Raw genomic sequence first — 18,125 nt, 5'->3', positions numbered from 1 at the left:
TTATTTAGCAGGCCTGCAGAATTATTGACTCACTTAGGACAGTATCTGCCTATCAGGAGTCAGGTAGGAGAATGGCCCCCCCAAGACCTACACCCCTTGGGGCAGGCAGAATTTACTCCTCAGAAAAGCACTGAGAACAGAGGCTGAACAAATGCCAGGACTGTGCCTGCTCACTGACTGCTGCAAAACTTCACCACACAGATCAGAATGCAAAAGAAAAGCACAATCAGCCCCAATTCAGGTGTCCAGAGAGATGCAATCACAAGCTCAGGTGGAAAGAAGGCTGTTGGGATGATGCATTTAATGCTGTGATGTGTTGCTCTTTCAAGACATGCTGCAGTGCATCTATTTGATATTTACAGCGTGTACCCAACAAACAACTGCCTCTGAAATTCCCTCCCCACAGCAGAAGCAAAGACTGTTTTGATATGTGCTGCTTCCCAGGGAGAAAATGCAGGGAAGGTTTCCCAGCCCCTGTCCCCTGGTGCCTGCAGTAGGCTGGGATAACAGAAAGTGGGAGGCAAGGATCACAAATAGGGAAGAGCAGAAAAAACCCATTTCCATGCTCACAGCTTCATTGTGCCCTCAGTGAGCTTTCCTTAGGGATGGACCATGTAGAGTTTGGCATTTATAATTTTTCACAGCCCCTGCCTCTTCCAATCCACCTACCCCCACCAGTTACTCCTTTTTCTTCCTCTTTGCTACTTTGCCTGGAAGAAATAAACAAGAATTTCTTACACTCTGTGATGCTGATACAAGGAGCAACAGGGGACAGAGAACAGCTTGCCTTTAACAACATTGCTACAGCCTTTAATTCCAGGAGACAACTGGAATCCCATTTTTAGCTCTCTGCCATTATGGGTCATTATCCTTTTACTGTTCCCAGCACTTTTTTCCCCACATGCAAGGCTGAAAGAAAAACTTCTTTAAATAGGTGATTTACTGTAATCTAGCTAAATACTGTATAACACATTGAATTGGTATATTAAGTAAGTGCAACAAGATAGAATGTGCTTTATTATGTAAGAAGTGGTTTTAATTGCTCATCATCTCAATGCAGTTGCACTTGGTGCACCAATATAGTGCTTTTACAGCACTACCAGTAAAATAAAACACAATTATAGCTCAGGAAAATTCCCACATCAACGTGCATCTCTAGCAGGCTTGTAAATTAACTTGTCAAAAGCTCCAAGAGATTGAGTCTTGGGAAAACTAAAAACTATAAAAATCAGCAATGCTAGTGTGTTTCTCTTTTTTATCTAATCCCAAGTCCTTCAAGATTCAAGCCAAAAAAGAAAAAAAAAACAAAACTAGTTCAGCAGCAAGCCTGAAATACAGGCAAAGCACACCTTTGAAATTCGGATCCTAAATTTGAAACCAGGTAAAATTCTGCTCCTGCCCCATTTCTGAGGATGAACTCCTCCTCAAAGAGCCCCAGTCTGGGAACCCTGTGGTGTAATATTCACATTTTTTGAAAAATCCCTTTGCCCAGAATTTTTCTCCTGGGAAGCTGAGAAGCCTCAGAGAAAAATGGAAACAATTCTTATCTCATTTGCTTCTCTTCTGTTTTGCTCATGTGGAATGTGTTTGGAGATTGTTTACCCACAGGTGATTGTTGCATTGGATTCTGGTGTGAGTTGTTTTGAATCATTGGTCAATCAGGGCCAAGCTGTGTCAGGACTCTGGAAAGAGTCACAAGTTTTCATTATTATCTTTTTAGCCTTCTGTAAGTATCCTTTCTGTATTCTTTAGTATAGTTTAGTATAGTATGCTTTAATATAATATAGTATCATAAAATAATAAATTAACCTTCTGAGAACATGGTGTCAAGTTCATCATTCCTTCCTTCCTCTGGGAGAAACACAAATACAATACTGTGGGCTCAGATCATGACTCAGTGGCACAGGCATGAAGAGCTGAAAAGCATGTGAGAAACTGAGACCTTGTTTCAACTTCAAATTACTCCTTCCCAACTTCTATCTGCTTTATAACTCATAGAGGGGCAAAAAGAGAGACACTAAAATTAGGCAAAAACTGAATGAGACATTCTCTGGTCTAAATCCATTTTTATTCCATCCAGAGCAAACCATCTTGATTACAGAACTGCTGCAAAACCTTAACAACACCACTGCAACCTCACACCTTGTTGCTCGGTGACCTCAATTTATCTTTGTAATGCCTGGGGAGAGGAGTGGAATGCACCACACTGAGATGACTTTGTTGTATTCCAGAGCTGAGAAATCTCCCTTAAAAATTCTCTGCCATCTCACTCTCCTGTTCAGCTGTACTTGTGCCATGTGCTCTTCAAATGCTAGATGTTCTAGGAGGAGAAGTGATGACCCCTGGGTTACTGGACAGCTGGAGACAGCAGATTACACTCATCCCTTTGATTCCCTGCTGGAAACATTTCACATTCAACACAGGCCAGAAGCAATTTAACCCCAGACAACTATTTTCCCAGAAAATGGTCCTTAATGCTTTTATCCACACCCTACATATTTTTCACAGTTTCATCATGCAACTGAAGAGAGAAAAAAATGTGCAGCCAACAGGTAGCAGGAATCAGCTTATCCCAGCTCCATGGAGTGACTGGGGTGGGTGCACAGCCCCAGATACACAATGGCACAGATTTCACTGGGATATAAAAATTCCAGGGCTTTTCCCACTGTAGAGTCTAGCTCAGATGGGAGCCCAAGTCACCACTCCTGCTGGTGGCACCCAGCCTGGCTGTCCCATGCAAGGTCCAATATTGGACCTTGCTCCAAGCCCTCCCTGGCTGTGCCCCAGGCCAGTGCAGCATCACCCAGTGACCTCCCAGTTCTCTGCCAGATCTTTCCTGCCTTTTGGTTTGGCTTCACATAGGAGAGCACACGATCCAAAGTGTTGCACCTAAATGTAATAATCCACTTGACACTGAGGAAAAAAAGGAATCCATGAATAAATTTTCATTAAAATGTGACCCCACGGCTCGCTTACCTAATTTCTCTGTGCATTCCCTTGCCTCCTTCTCTTTGCCCCTAAACAAATTGCACTTGTTAATGGCCATGATGGGCAGGAAGAACACATAAAGTGTTTTTTCTTACTTTTCATTATTATTACCATGGGAAGATTACTTAAATTTCAGTGCAGACTGAAGGAGACTGCTGTATGTTAACAAGCAGATATGCTTTGTGTGCAGCTGTGGGAGAAGTTTTAATTATCTTTGTGTGCAATATTTCACAGTCCCTCTAATGTCAGCCTGTCATTTCAGATGTGTCTGGTGAGGAATGATTGTGATGAAGTCTAACTTCATGTGTGAGGAGTCTGTCAGAGTCGTGGCCATCACCCTGACCTCAGGCTTTTGAAAATCAAGGCAGACAAGAGACAAAATTCAAGACCCCAATACACGTTTTGGTTACTATCACTGTGATAGTTTATGAAAATCCCTTTGCCAGGATTTCTTCTCCTGGGAAGATGAGAAGCCTCAGCTTCTCCATGTTTTGCTGCTCTGGAATGTGGTCTGGAGATTGTTTATCCAAACATGTGAATTCTTTTTAATTAATGTCCAATCACAGCCAGCTGTGTCGGACTCTGAGTCAGTCATGGGTTTTTATTATTCTTTTCTTTTCTAGCCTTCTGTCTGTATCCTTTCTCTTTCTTTAGTACAGTTTTAGTATATAATATCATATCATAAAATAATATATCAGCCTTCTGAGGACTTGGAGTCAAATTCTCACCTCTCACCTCGGCCTGGGGACCCTCACAACACAACAGGTTACCAGTGCACGATTTCTGGTTTTGGAGCGGTCACAAGAGGGCACCCTGCTACAGAGCCAATGGAAACACTTTCAACACTTGAAAAGAACCATTAATAATAATTAGATTCAGTGCAGGAGACTGGTGTGCTGAGTGAGATGGCACTGAGGGAAGGAAATGGCACCTGGATGAGAGCAGTCTTGCTGCACCCAGCTGCAAAGGGGGACACTAATGGAGAAACACTTTGCAATTATAGGTAAAATCCCATCATTTTTGGAGAAACACACTAATGGAGAAACACTTTACAATTATAAGTAAAATCCCATCATTTTTAAACCAACTGATGATGGAATGAGAAAAGTTCATGTCAGCTAAGCAGAGTGGTGAGGCAATAGAAAAGCTGCCCAGAGAAGTTGTGGTTGCCCCATCCCTGGAAGTGTTAAAGGCTGGGTTGGATGGAGCTCTGGAACTTGGTCCCTGCCCATGGCAGGGGTTGGAAATGGATGATCTTTCATTTTCCTTCTAACCCAAACCATTCTATGATTCCATGATGAGGGAGGAGCTTTTCCTTAGCATGGCCCATTGGTTTGGTTTGCCTGCAGTTGCTGGGTCAGCTGCTACACAGAGTCCTCACCAAACCCCAGAAAAGATTCCTGAATTCCTTATTTCCCTTCTTCTTGCTCCTTTCCCTCTCTCTGCCACAGAACCAACATCATTCACCTGTTACTGCCTTTGTCCTGTTGGTCTTGAAGCACCAGCAGTTGCTAAGAAGACAGCTGTGCTGATGTGCAAAGCAAAAGGGCTGATATGAACACCTGGTTCGAGTGCAATGGGTGAAAAATAGTTACACCAAAAGAATGACTGCTCCTTCCTTCCAATTCTCATCAAGCTTCTGTCCAAAATTACCTTCTCAATGGGTTAAGAACTTTGAGCAGATGAGATTAAATCCAAAGAATGCCCTTATTCAATGAAAAGAGCTTGAGTTCTTCGTATTTTTTCCTTATTTTCTATCCTTACATAACTTCTTAATAACTCAGGACGATTCTTTTTATTGTGCATTTCCATGCTTCTGTCATGCTCTTAATCTTTCTCTGGACCATTTCTATTCCCATTACAATCTATCTTTTTTGGAGGGAGCAACCCATGCTCACTGCAGTGATCAAGGTGATAATGTCCCTCAAACTGGATAAAACCAGGCTGTTCTCAGTATTTTTCTCTGCAGAGTATAGATCAATATTGTTTCTCCTAAAAATGTTGATTGCAACAGAAAATTGATTATGCTCTCTGTTTCCTGCCCTAGAAAAAGGAAAGCAAATATAAACTATGGAATTCTAATATTCTCTCCCTTATTTTCTTATTCATAGTCTTCTGGCTTGATAGCTATATTAGCCATTCTGTGCCAATAAGGGAGAAAATCAGAAATATTATAATTATTGGTGTATGTTTTTAAAAATATCTTCCTTTGTGAGACATTAAAATTAGAAAATACATAGCAAACACACTTTTATGTTAAAGGTATTTGGTTTAAGGCCATTAAGGCCATATTTTATGCCTGCTGCTGGGTTTGGTATCAGCTTCAAGGCAAAAGGTAAGGGCAAACTCTTACAAATTCTGCCCCTGAAACTGACAGCTGAAGAAGGAAAATATGGAATACATGGAGAATATATACATATATATATATATACACACATATATATATGTATATACATATATATACACATATATTATGTATATACATATATATGTATATATATACACACATATATACATATATATATGTATTCTTGGGCATATATATAGACATATATACATATACATATATATATATACACACACATATATTCTCTTGGGCATGTTTTAAGCAAGTGTTTTAAGATATTTTTTACATCACCGTTCACAGTCTGCTCCTCCTGGGAAGGAGAACAAGGAAGGAAAAGATACCTCCAAATTATTAATAAGCATCTTGGCTTATGCATGGGTGTTCCAAGCAATTTGTCTTGTAAAAATGAGTCAGTCCATCAGCTGAAGCAGCAGCAGACAGTGGAAACTGCTGCACATGGCCCAGCATATGTGCATTAACCCCTCTGAGGGGCAATGGGCCAGCCCAGCCCCCTGGCTCCACTCCCTGCTGGTCCTGCCAGAGGCTGAGCATCCAGAGCCAGCTGCAGGAGCAGGCCTGGGCATGGGCTCCTGTCCACCAGGAAATGGGAAAATTGACTGCTGAGCACAGAATAAGTGTTTATTAGGTTGGTAACAAATTAGAGTATCGGAAAAAATTTCTGGACCCTGTCTGGGGAGTATTGGTGGATTTTAGATGTTTATCTAAGTCTTGATGGTTACTTAGCAAAGCCAAGACTTCCAGGCAGAGCCTGGAATGGTTTGCTCTGCATGCATGACCACATGGAACACAACTGCAATGGTACCACAGTCTCTCTGAACTGCTGGATTCACCACCATTCACTGTGGAGTCAATTTTATGGAGTCAAGTGCATGCCAATAGAATAATAATTTATCTAATAGATCCAGATTTTTGCCCACTATGGAGGAAATGCTTCTGAACTGATAATTTTTTAACTTGGTTTCAACACTGCCTTCTTACTAGACTTTGTTTACACAAAGTTTTTTTCACTCCTGCCATTCTGCATTCCCTGGAAAGCTAAAATGCTTTGAGGATGATTACCCAAATTTTGTCAATTATTATGAAACCTAAGCATTGGAAGACAGGTATAAGCCTGCAAAAGAACCTGATATTTTAAAAACATCTTTTCAAATGCAATTAAATGATTTTGTCTCCATTTACCTCCAGATTAGTTTAACATTTGAAGGACCATTTAGAAATAATTATGATAATATCTCTGAGTACTAAAAATGTTTTTATTTACTACATTTATTTTTTGAATGAAAGTAGATTATATTTGCATGCTACCTGTCCCCAGAGGCTGGGACTTTGTCAAGTAGCAAAAGGAAAACATACCCAGCAGACCCAGTGCAAATTTCACATGAAACTATGAAGCTCTGCTGGGGACCTGGATCACACTATTTCATGACTTCATGATTACTTGGTGCGGTATGATTTGGTACAGGGGCCTAAAGATTTTAACTGTAACACACAGCAAAATCATCTGGCTTTTCTTTAAGGTCAAACAAATTATACTGCATCCATACATTTGTCTTCTAGTGTCATGAAACTCAAATAATTTGAACATTTTTGAGAAGTTAACCCCAGATACTTCTGTGCAGTGCTTGTGTGTAGTTCCCACCCCATCCTCTCTAAAATTACACCCTAGAGGTGGAAAACATCTGTCCAAAGTCCTGATCTAAGGCTGACCAAGCAAAGCAAATAGAAACAAGCTCCCAAGAACCCTTCCTCTTGCAACAGGTCTCGGGTCAGTGAAACTCATTGATGAGAGAAATGCTGGATGCAAGAGGCTCTGGAGGGTCCTTGGAAAGTGTCTTAGAAGAGAAAACTATTTTTGGGCAACTAAACAGAAAATATACAAGAGGAACTGAGGATTCTGAGCTAAAAAGTGAGTGAGGTTCATTGCCCTCTTACTCATCCTTGTGCACACACATCTTGCCTCCCATGGAAACAGGATTTTGGGCTGGGCAAATCTTTGGTCTCCTGTGCTCTTAATTGAATTTCCACTGATGTGAGGTTTTAAAGTATAATTACATTCCCTTGATCAATGATAATTATCTCATTACAAATTTCTTTTAATGAATTATATAAGTCTGGGACTATTTCTTGTTTAAAAAAAGTGCTTTTCATACATCCAACATCTTAATCCAGTCAGGAGATCCAAGCTCACTGGGGACTTTTTTTTTAGATAAGTAAATCTTTGCCTGCTAAATTTTCTGTTACAAAGACTAGATATGAAGCTTAATCACCAGAAATACAGCATTTCCTGTCTTCAAATTATTTAATTATGGTGTCTCAGCATATATTTATTTAATGTTCATTAATAGGAACAAGTAGAATACATACTGCTCTAATTAATACTTGGTAAGCGTTCCATGTATAACAAGTGTCCAAGAGCAGTGGAGCAAGCTCTGGGAAAGCTACTGAGTCAGGAAAATGTTCTTTGCACCAAGTAAAAATCCCCAAGAAGCAATCAAAGTTGGGCAGGGCAGTGTGAAAAACAGAAAATTGGCTTGATTAAAATATTAAAAAAAAAAAAAGTTTTAAAAAGTAAGCAAATTGCATCCTAGAGAACAAAAGGTTCCCAGGGATGGACTGTGTCAAAAGAGAAACATTTCTGGAGATCACTACTGGAGGTATCAGCGGTGTGTAGGACTTTGGATCAATGGCTTAACAAGAGTCCTGGACACCCCAAAGAATTCTCCTTTCTCCATCACCCCTTTACAGTCCTCACTTGAATGTGCTTTTTGCTCAGCATATCCTGCAATTATGCACCTCATTTGTTCCATCTGTGCTTTCCTGGGTGCTTATCTCTTAAGTGCCTCTTTCCTAAAATGTTTCCATCCTTAAATCAGCCTGACTGTTAGGAAAACCTTCAGCAAATTCATGCAAACCCTCTTTCTTGACCTTCCTTTCCTACAGCTCAAAACTGAGTCTCCTTTCTATCTACACACATCTTCTAAGCAGTGCTGGATCCAAGCAAAATAGCATTTCTTCCTCTCTTCAGAAGCAATCCTCCAAGCTCCTGGGGAAGGGAGACCATCACCCTCTGCTGTGCCCAGCTTGCCCCAACACCCAGGAGAAGAGCACAGCTCTTGTTCCTGTCCCTCCTCTTGCCTGTGTTACATTCCTCTGAAGAGTCAAAGAGAAAAACCCAGCAACTTTATTTTAGTACAAATTCAACCAGCAGGAATGTAATTATGCCCATCTTTTTTAAGGCTTATCACAGACAATTTTTGTCCCTGCAGTGTCCCCTTCCCCAAGGGCTGGGGACAGCTGGAGCTCACCCTTACCTGGTTCACAGGTGTCAGATGGGGAAGAGCATCTCTTGGTGTCACACTCTTTTTGTATCTATTCACATGGATTTTATAACTAACACCCACTGAGAGAACACCAAATTGCTCTCCCAGTTAAACTCCTGAAAAACCAGTGCCTTTCCTTCGACTCTGAGAGCAGCAGAGTTTTGATTTCAAACCACTTTGAACAGGATGAAAAAAAACCCTGATCCTTTTCCTGACTGGATTTAAGCTGTTCAGCACACAGGCAGGGCTGTGCATGTGGTTCTGTGTCTGTGGTTCAGAATCACCTCTGTTGTGAGCCACGTTCTTCAAAGTCCCCCCCAGATGCTACTGCTCCCTGTGGCAGTGTTTCCTTCCCACTTCCATCCCTGCTGTTCTCCTTTGTTTATTTATTTGTTTATTAATCAAAAGGCTCCCCACTATGAATCCAGTGTCATTGCAGTACCTGCCTGGCTGGCAGGTAAAAGGACCCAGCACTGAATTTATCAGCTTTGCATTCACCACCAGGAAATGAGCCTAGAAATGCTGCAGTGCACCTCAGAGCAACACGCAGCTGATGGGGAGGAGCAAAGAGGGCAGCTTCTGTGTAATTCCCAGGGATTTCTTCCTCAAATATACAGACAAATTTAACACACAAAGGAGCCCAAACTGTTCTAGTTTTCACACACCTTTTACAACTTTAAATTATTCCCTGAAGCTGCTTCTTGCTGGCAGACACAGCCACAACAGGAGGCATTGCCTTGCTTCTGAGCTACTTTGAGGAAAAGCACTAATTTTAGTGGAGTAGGGCTTGGAATGGAAATGGGGAATCTGTTTTTGTTAATGGCTATAGAAAGTCTACAAAAGCCTGCTGGTCCAACATGTGAGAGTGGGATGTTGGCTGTTAGGGGGAAGTCTATTTTTCCCCTTTTGTTTAAAAAAAAAATTGGTGGGAAAAGAATTAGGCAGTTATGGGCAGTAGGTGTTAATAGAACCTAGGCAAGAAGAAACAAATTCCAAGGAATTCTCCTGCCTCTTCCAGTCACCTTTGATTCATTAAATGCTCTCTTTGATACTGCCACAGCAGCTGAATGTATTTTCCAGCTTTTCATCATAGGCCACCAAGCCACTTCTCAGCCATGCTGACTTCCAGACTCATTTTCACTCTTCAGAGCACTCCAGCCCCTGCTCCACCTGGGACACCCCCAAGATCCTTCCTGCTTGCCTGGGCTTCTCCCCTGAGTCACTGTGCAGCACCACATTGTCCATACCCTCCTCATCACCCATTCCTTGCCTCTGTTCTCCCAGGTGACCTTCATGCCACCAGCCCTGTCCCTGGGCCAGACTCTTCACTCGTCCTGGCAAGATGCAGAGACATAACATACAGAAAGCCATGCCACTGAGTGCCTGAGGCCACTTTTTAATGCATGTGGGGTTTTAGATGCTCTCTAACTAAAGCCATGTGTTGATACCTCAGGAGGACATTTGACTCAGAGACTCAATAGCAATCATGATGAGCAGGAGAATGGTTAGAGTTCAGCAGGCTTTGGAGAAATTAGGTTACCTAAGGAGGCTTCTAAATAAAAGGTTAGGCTCTTATGGAAATCTTGGTGTCCTCAAGACATAAAACTACTCAAAAGCACCACACACAAAACCCCTATTTGACCATTACTGTGTTATTTCTGCTTTTCCAGGGTGTAATATTTTTCCCAAACAGGACTTTATGCAACACATTTCTTCTTCTAAAGTCAGAAGCTGCTGTAAACACCAAAGGATTATTTTCTCAGTCCAAAAGCAGCCCATGTGTCCCACCAGCACTCCAGCACTGCAGAGAAGAGTGCACTGAGGCACTGCCCAATTGTTGGCAGCACGCTCCTCCCCAGCTTGCTCCTGCAGACTGTATTAATTTTTGAAAGAGCCAAATTGATTTCCCATTTCATTCTCTCTAGCAGTAATGAACAAAACAGCAACATGGCAGGAATGCTCTCCCCCATGGCCTATTATAGTCTCTTAAAAATCCATTAATTCCCAAGTTTCCTGTCTTTAGTGAACAGGTTATTGTCACTGCTGAACTCGGGCAGCTGCCCAGAGGCTCAAAGGCAGGAGTGGGACAAATTCTCTCCAATGCTCTCAGATCACAGAGCCACAGAAATCTCTGAAGAGGATGATCCAGGATGAGATCTAAAATCAAAATTATGGTTCAAATGGTTTAACATATTCCTCACTTCTTCCTCAGTGTGGAAGTCATGACAGAGCAAGATCTCTTATCTACTCACTTCATGTTACTTCATGAATTTAGAATAAAAATAGAATAAAATAGTGATCAACCAGCTCTGAAGTGCATGGACACTTCCACTGGCACAAACACTACCCAAAAGTTCATTTAACAAACAACCACATCTTTATGAATCATAACAGAGTGTTTCTGAAGGCCATCCCCAGCAAAACCATGCTATGTTAGACAAAAAGAGCTTTCTTACTCCTTCCCCTGTATTTTCTTCTGGCCCATACACATTTTCCTTTAGTGAGGATGTCTTTACTCTCATCCTTATAGGCTGTGGGGTTCTTTGTATTGGGGCCTGGAAGTTCACTAAACCTTAGACACCACAATCCAATGTGCTGTGCACCAGGTATCTTGCTTTGTGTTTCAGAAAATATTTAAAAACATTATAAAAGTCAAAACACACATAAAAATACTGCAGAAAGAAGCTGCCATGAGCTTGGATATGAGGTTTGAACTGAGAGTGGAGAAAGTTTTCTTTGAACCATAAAGACCAGTAAACCCATTCATTTCTGTCTTTTTGACATACATTTAAAACACATTGAAATGAACGAGCTACTATTTCTAATTAAAAAGATGGGCAAATATTCCGGTAGAGTAACCCAGTTTTCTTCATGCCTTCACCAGATTTACACTAACAAAACCACCTGTGAGCATTTTCTGCCTTAAATTCATTTAACATAAGACAGGAACTGGGATGGCATTGGGGCTCAAGGATGGCTGCACAGGAAATTCACCTTCCTAACACAGACACAAGACTGCAACGTGAGGTGCCCAAAGAAGGCAGCTTTGTCCCTTGGATGCCAAACAGAAAAAATGAGTTTTCCTTTCCTGCTGACAGCCCAGCCTTGCCAAGAGAAAGGCTCCTGCTGCCTTTACAGTTTGGATGGTCACTTGCAAGCTGAGAATTGCTCTCTGCAACTACCTGACAAAAGGTTGTATTAAAGTGGGAGTTGGCTTCTTCTCCCCAGTAACCAGTGATAATACAAGAGGAAATGACTTTGAGTCATACCAGATTTAGACTGCACATTAGGAAAAATTTCTTCACTGGTCAAACACTGGAACTGGCTGCTCAGGGAAGTGGTGGAATCACCATCCTTGGAAGTTCTCAACACACGTGTCAAGGTGGGGCTTAGGGACATGGTTTAGTGGTGGACTTGGCAGTGCTGGGTTGATGGTTGGACTCAGAGGTCTTTTCCAACCTTAATGATTCCATGAATCATTTTGGCCCATGGAGAAGCAGCCCAGAGAAACCTGCACTCCAATCAACCATGCTGTACCTTCTAAGAGGGCAGTTTAAGTCTAAAGAGCTGCCAAAGCTGCACCTTACCACAAAACCTTTTTCATAATGAAAAATATTAGCGCTTACAAAGTTCTTAATATCTATGCAAAGCAACCTATAAATAATTCATTTGCTCCACAGCATCTGGATCATTTGAAATGCATCAGTGCTTTTATCAATACAGTGCAATGGATTTACACTGCAGAAAAGAGGCTTGAGGGCATTTGGGCTATCTAAGTATTGTTGATCTGAGCATTATTACTAAAGGTAAACTGAAATAAATTGCCTCAGTCACTACACTGTGGTTTTTTCAGCATGGTAAATAAAACCTATTAGTTCTAGGTCATTAAATTCAATATTAGGCTTTAAAAGAGGCTAGAAATTCTATGATGTTATTAGAGACACATGCAACAAAACATATGTGCTTCAGCATTACAGATAAAATAATTACTTTATTATATTTAGATATTAGTTATTAATGTATTTTTCAAAGGGACTTTTGAGATAAAAGCTCAGCTGCCATTCTCAGAGGCAAGCTGGGCACACCATGGTCCTGGCTCTCACTGAGTGGCAGGTTTCCAAATAACTGAGACATTTCTGAAAATGTCATTTGAAGCCTCTTGCTAATTTACTCATTATTCCTCTTCTCACAAGAATAAATATTATTTTTCCAGTATTACAGGTGAAATGAGTGGGCAGGGACCTTAGAGAGAAGGGCTTGATTTTCACATTTTTTAAGGTCCTGTGACCCTAACATGTTCTTTTCTGTCTTGTACCTCACTGCTCCTCCCTTCTTGAATATATTGTGCTCTCCTAATTTTAACCTTTATCCTTCCCATTTGGCCACAACCACTCTGCAAGGATTGCCTCCCCAGGTCTGGCCAAGGAAAATGCTCTCCTAATTAAAACCTCCAGTCACTTACCTACAGCCCAAAATCCTGACAAGAGCCACTGCTAGATACAATGTCTTGCAAGATGCCTACAGCAAGGCTGGAAAAACACTCTCTAAAGAGTAAGGACTGACATGTTGCACCCAATCCATTGCAATGAACTCTGTCAGGATATCAAACGCTGCTCTGATGTTTCTCTAACTAAAACAACATCCAAGTACTTTCAAAGTAGGAAAAAAATCTATTTGCCATTTAAGTACAAAGACAGAAGATTAGCATAAGTCTCCACAAGTGGCACGTACAGTTCAGTCTCCAGTGCTTTCTTTTACATGATGCTCCCTCCCCATGAGGCAGGAGTGCTCCCAGGATGTGTGGGTCAGACTCACAGCTGTCAGGCATCACTGCAGCTCAAAAGGGCCACAAAACCAGAAAGCACGACTCAACTTCAACTGCCTTCTCAAGCCAGGTCTAAGTAATGACTGTGAATTATTGTTTATAGAGGAAATCAGACGACCAAGCTGCTCTTCAATGCAAAATTACAACAAATTTCTTTATCCTGTTTTTTGTCAAATATTACAGGAACATTGCACCATCCCATTGAGCTTTGCAGAAACCTGAGCTAAACTGCTGTGTGAGAGAAATTACAGGAAAAGCCCAGTAATTGCAAAGCCTAATTACAAGGTAATGTGGTGCTCATGAGCAGAACTGCTAAACAATTAGGGACCAGACTAACGAGCAGGCCACCTGTCAGCTGGGAGAGGGCTGAAGGAAGGCTGGCACAGGACACTCCTGATGGGCTGTGGAGGGGATATGAAAACAAGGAGATGTTCAAATACTGAATTTAAGATATACAGTGTGAAAAAAGCCACTGATTGGAGATCATATGCTTGTTAAGTATATGGACAATATAATTGTAGTTGTACAGCAAAGAGAAGTTCAGCAGAGTGTGAGGCATGGAGGGATGAGAACAGTGCAGGAGGGGTGAGAAGAAGGGGCTGGAACAGGAACACAGCTCAGATGGATAGGGGGTGTGCCAATTAATCACCAGCAGAACCCCAAACTTCCTGTACTTCACTGCTTTACACCTACTGTAGTATAACACAAATGCTGTGCTGTCCTGAAAAAACAAAACCTTCACAGTAAAGTCACCATTTACTCACACTACAGGGAAAACCTAACCAATAGCAGCCCCTGGAAGTGGATCTAGAAATAAACTCTGGAGCCATTCTAGTCACAGAATCATAGAATCACAGAATGGACCAGGTTAGAAGAGATCTAAAGATCATCCAGTTCCAATCCCCTCCCATGGTCAGGGACACCTTCCACTATCCCAGGTTGCTCCAAGCCCCCGTCCAGCCTGGCCTTGGACACTTCCAGGGATGGGATATCCACAGCTTCTCTGGGCAACCTGTTGCAGTGCCTCACCATCCCCACAGTAAAGAATTTATTCCCCATATCTAGTCTAAACCTGCTCTCAGTCAGTTTGGAGCCATTCCCCCTTGGCCTGTCACTATGTGCTCCATGAATACACCGCTCCTCTCTGGATCGCTCTGAGCAGAGCCAAAGACAGCAGTGGTCAGGACAGCAGAAGACAGATGCTAATTAAGCAAATTGTTCTTTCCCTAAAACAGAGGATAAAAATGCAAACTGAAATTTGAAATTACAGTGGCATCACAAAAATTGTAAAATGCTCAAATTTACAAAATTTTACAACTTTGCCACTCCTCACTTTGGGCAAGTAAATTTAATTGGAATTCTAATTTTAAAAAATGCAAATATATCCACAAATGAACCACAAGTTGTGATTGGAAGCTGAGACAAAGCCTGTACTCTTTACACTGAAAGTGTATTTATGTCAGCTTTGACACTGGTTCTTTTCTTTTTTCCTAGATCCTTTAAAATCAATGGAATAGAATGACACAAAGCTATTGATTAGAAATATGTTATTTTTCCACATGCCCACTGAGAATTAAGAAAACACTAAAACATGAGCTCAACGCATCAATTTCATGGAACTTTCAGCATATTTTTAAGTGTGACCCTGAATAGAAATATTTTATTTATTGAAACACTTGATCTAAGACTCATTCTAGCTGGAGGAAAGATCTTCCTCATTCAGTGTTTGAACCAGTCCCTTGCTTACTGGGAAGAACACAGATATTTTACTGACTGAATTATTTTGGGAGCAAATCCCTTAAATACTCTTAAACATGCAGTGTGCTTCATCTCTGGCCACCAAACTCCTCTCTTCTGCAATGATGCAGAGGGAAAGGAAGGAAACAGAGCTTAGATGAGCCAGGAGGACTGAGTTGTGCAGAGCTCTGAATGACTGTGATATTTTGCTGTATGATTAACAGGAGAGAAAGGGGAAGAAGGACACACAACAGCTACCCATTTATTTTGTATTTATATACTTCTATTTTAACTCTGTGAATCCCCACAAGGCATCAGCTAGGTTTATAAGCAGTCATCCAATTTTAATATGCTATTTTCAAATATGCTTTTTTTTTCTTTTGCTGGGGCATTCCAGCAATCTTGTTACACTAAGTTAATTAGTTTGGCTTTGGCATTTTTGGAATCTTTCATTTGCATACTGAAAAATAAGAGGCCAATAACAACATGTGCTTAGGAATCTGGGTACTGGTCTTTCATCTTAATCACAATTTCACCACTTAGCCAGCTAGAGAAAGCTATGAAAAATCCAACTTAAGAACAGAAAAGCAACTAATGTTGTAAAATGGCTCTGGGTCCTTGGATGAATGACATTGTAGATCAGCATCTTGCTCTTAAATGCAAAGTCACCCTTGGGTAAATCTGCAAGGTATCTATTGGCTTCATAAAATTCCTTTAGATGTATTAAAATCAGTGTCAGTGTTTGTTCATGTCAAAGCAATAGAGTAAGTAATTATAAAATTTCTGTGTATGTTTTAATAATATTTCTTTTTATTTTGTCTCTTACAGTAACAATATTTTAGTAATTTCAGAAGCAAGACAGCACTGGAGTAATTAAGGGTAGGTGGAAATGAAAAGGGAGAGGTGGATTTTAAAACACTCAAGATCAGAATCTTTATCTTAATGAAAGTTTATATGACTTTAGTATTTGACCATAAGTGAAAAAGCAAGGGAAATGCTGATTTTTAACAGCAGACTGCCATTGTGGAAAACAAGCCTGATGTCCACATAAAGTGATCACTCATCAGTGGGGGGATATTATACCAGCTCTATGGCAATACTTCATTCTCTGTTCCTGAAAAAGTTTAGTTAATTCATTATCATTCCCTTCACTATGCTTTATTTGCTATACTCTAGCAAATAAAGAAAATAGCAGGCAAGGTCTCAGTAAAACCTTTTCCTTCACTAGAGCCATCAGAATATCTGTGCTAAAAGGAAAAGGATTCTAGACAAAAACCCCTGAACTGCAATGCAGCTTTCCATTGGTGATATTTCCATTATCACCATTTCCATTATCCAGTGGTGATATTTCCATTATCACCATTCCTAGAAAATGGTTGTGGGGAGCACCATTCCCAGGGAGAGCACAGCCTGGAAAAGAGCTCCTGCACTCTGCAGGTGTGTTTGTGAAGGTGTTCATTGTCTGCAACAGCTTCCCCTCTGCTTGAGTGCGTGGCAGAACTTGCAGCTGGGGAATGTGTTCATTCAGCACTACCCTTTAACACTCTCTCTTTTCATTACAGGTATTAAAATTGTTCCCAATGGGCACAGCAGATAAGGAAAGCTAAACAGAGGAAGGATTTGATCCAGTTCCCCATTAAATTCAAAAGAAAAGCTAATAACTTCCATGATAATAAGACCTGGACTAGAAATCACATGAGCAGCACAACACAAATCATTTTATTCTCAACAAAGCTTGCTCTGACTGCAGCAATTTCCGGGGAGAGCTGGAATCTACATCCCCCAAAGTAGCTCCACTCCAGCAAATCCAACATGCATTAATTCAAGTATTATTTGGTTTCCCCCTGACTGGAAAATGCAAGGCAGCAGAGGATAAAAAGAGCACATGGCTTGTGTGCAAGCCCCAGCCCAGCTGCTGCTGGAGCACTGTTTGCCTCTTGTTTAGCATTGCTTCTCCTCCCTGCCAGGAAAAAAACCAGATTTGATGAGGGAATATAAACCTCCAGTTTTGTTTATGGTAAAATAATCACTGATGGTGCTCCAACCACTTCTTCCAACCATGTGTCACATCAATTATTAAGTTCTGGATGATCTTGGAGAAAAAGGCTGCTGTTTTCCATGCCTATCTATGAGCTCACTGGGATATCCAGTAGATATCCATAGATAAAAAGTTAGAACTGTGGTGTTTGCATGCTTAACAGGAGGAAAACTGGAATAGGAATTTGAAGGTTGAAAAGAGGAAATTGAGGACATGATTCTGAGCAAAGAGCTCTCACTGCTGGAGCTGGGAGTTTGACAAAATGATCTCCAGAGGTGCCTTCCAACCCCAACCAGTTCTTGATCCTGTAATTTCAGGAGCAGCACAAAGAATTGGAGGAACTAAGAAGGACATTAAAAAAAAAAAAAACCCACAAAAAAAACAATGGCCAGGGAGCAAGGAAGCAAAGCAAAGATACTACAAAGTGCTCAAAACTCACCAGTTATCCATTTAGCCTCTGGGTCATGAATCTTAAAATCATCACTGAAGAGATCTTCCACTGTTATCTTCTTCTTCTGAGACAAGCTGTTATCTTCCACTGTTAAACATTGAAAAACAAACTACCATTAGTTCAGGTTTGAAATGTATCTGAAAGCACAGGAACTGTGAATAGTGACATATCTCATTTGGATACAGTCCACATCAAGTTTTGTGTCACACACAAATCCCTTCCCACTGTCAGTGGAATTAAAGGAGCACCCAATGGCTCACTAACAGAACCCTCCTTGCTATGTGTGCCTGGTCTTAACAGCTCCAAAAAGACCAAGAAATTGTCCAAAACAGACATTTTCAGACATAACATGATCAAAAAAGAATCTAAGTCATGCAAACACACCTATGGGTGTCATA

General features: G+C 41.0%; 1 protein-coding gene across 4 annotated transcripts in view; it reads right to left on the bottom strand.

Moving 5' to 3' along the window:
• The window catches only part of DPP6 (dipeptidyl peptidase like 6), a 570,302-nt gene that overhangs the window by 152,200 nt on the left and 399,977 nt on the right, over nt 1-18,125 (bottom strand). For all 4 annotated transcript variants that reach the window (XM_077190535.1, XM_054634812.2, XM_054634797.2 and 1 more), the window contains exon 3: nt 17,716-17,814. In XM_077190535.1, the coding sequence (XP_077046650.1) occupies nt 17,716-17,814 (99 nt within the window). The remainder of the gene's footprint in view (nt 1-17,715; nt 17,815-18,125) is intronic.

This window comes from Agelaius phoeniceus, chromosome 1 (genome assembly GCF_051311805.1).
Source record: "Agelaius phoeniceus isolate bAgePho1 chromosome 1, bAgePho1.hap1, whole genome shotgun sequence".
Lineage (NCBI taxonomy): Eukaryota > Metazoa > Chordata > Aves > Passeriformes > Icteridae > Agelaius > Agelaius phoeniceus.
The sequence above is the reverse complement of the archived record's forward strand: the minus strand, read 5'-3'. Positions and strand labels throughout refer to the sequence as shown.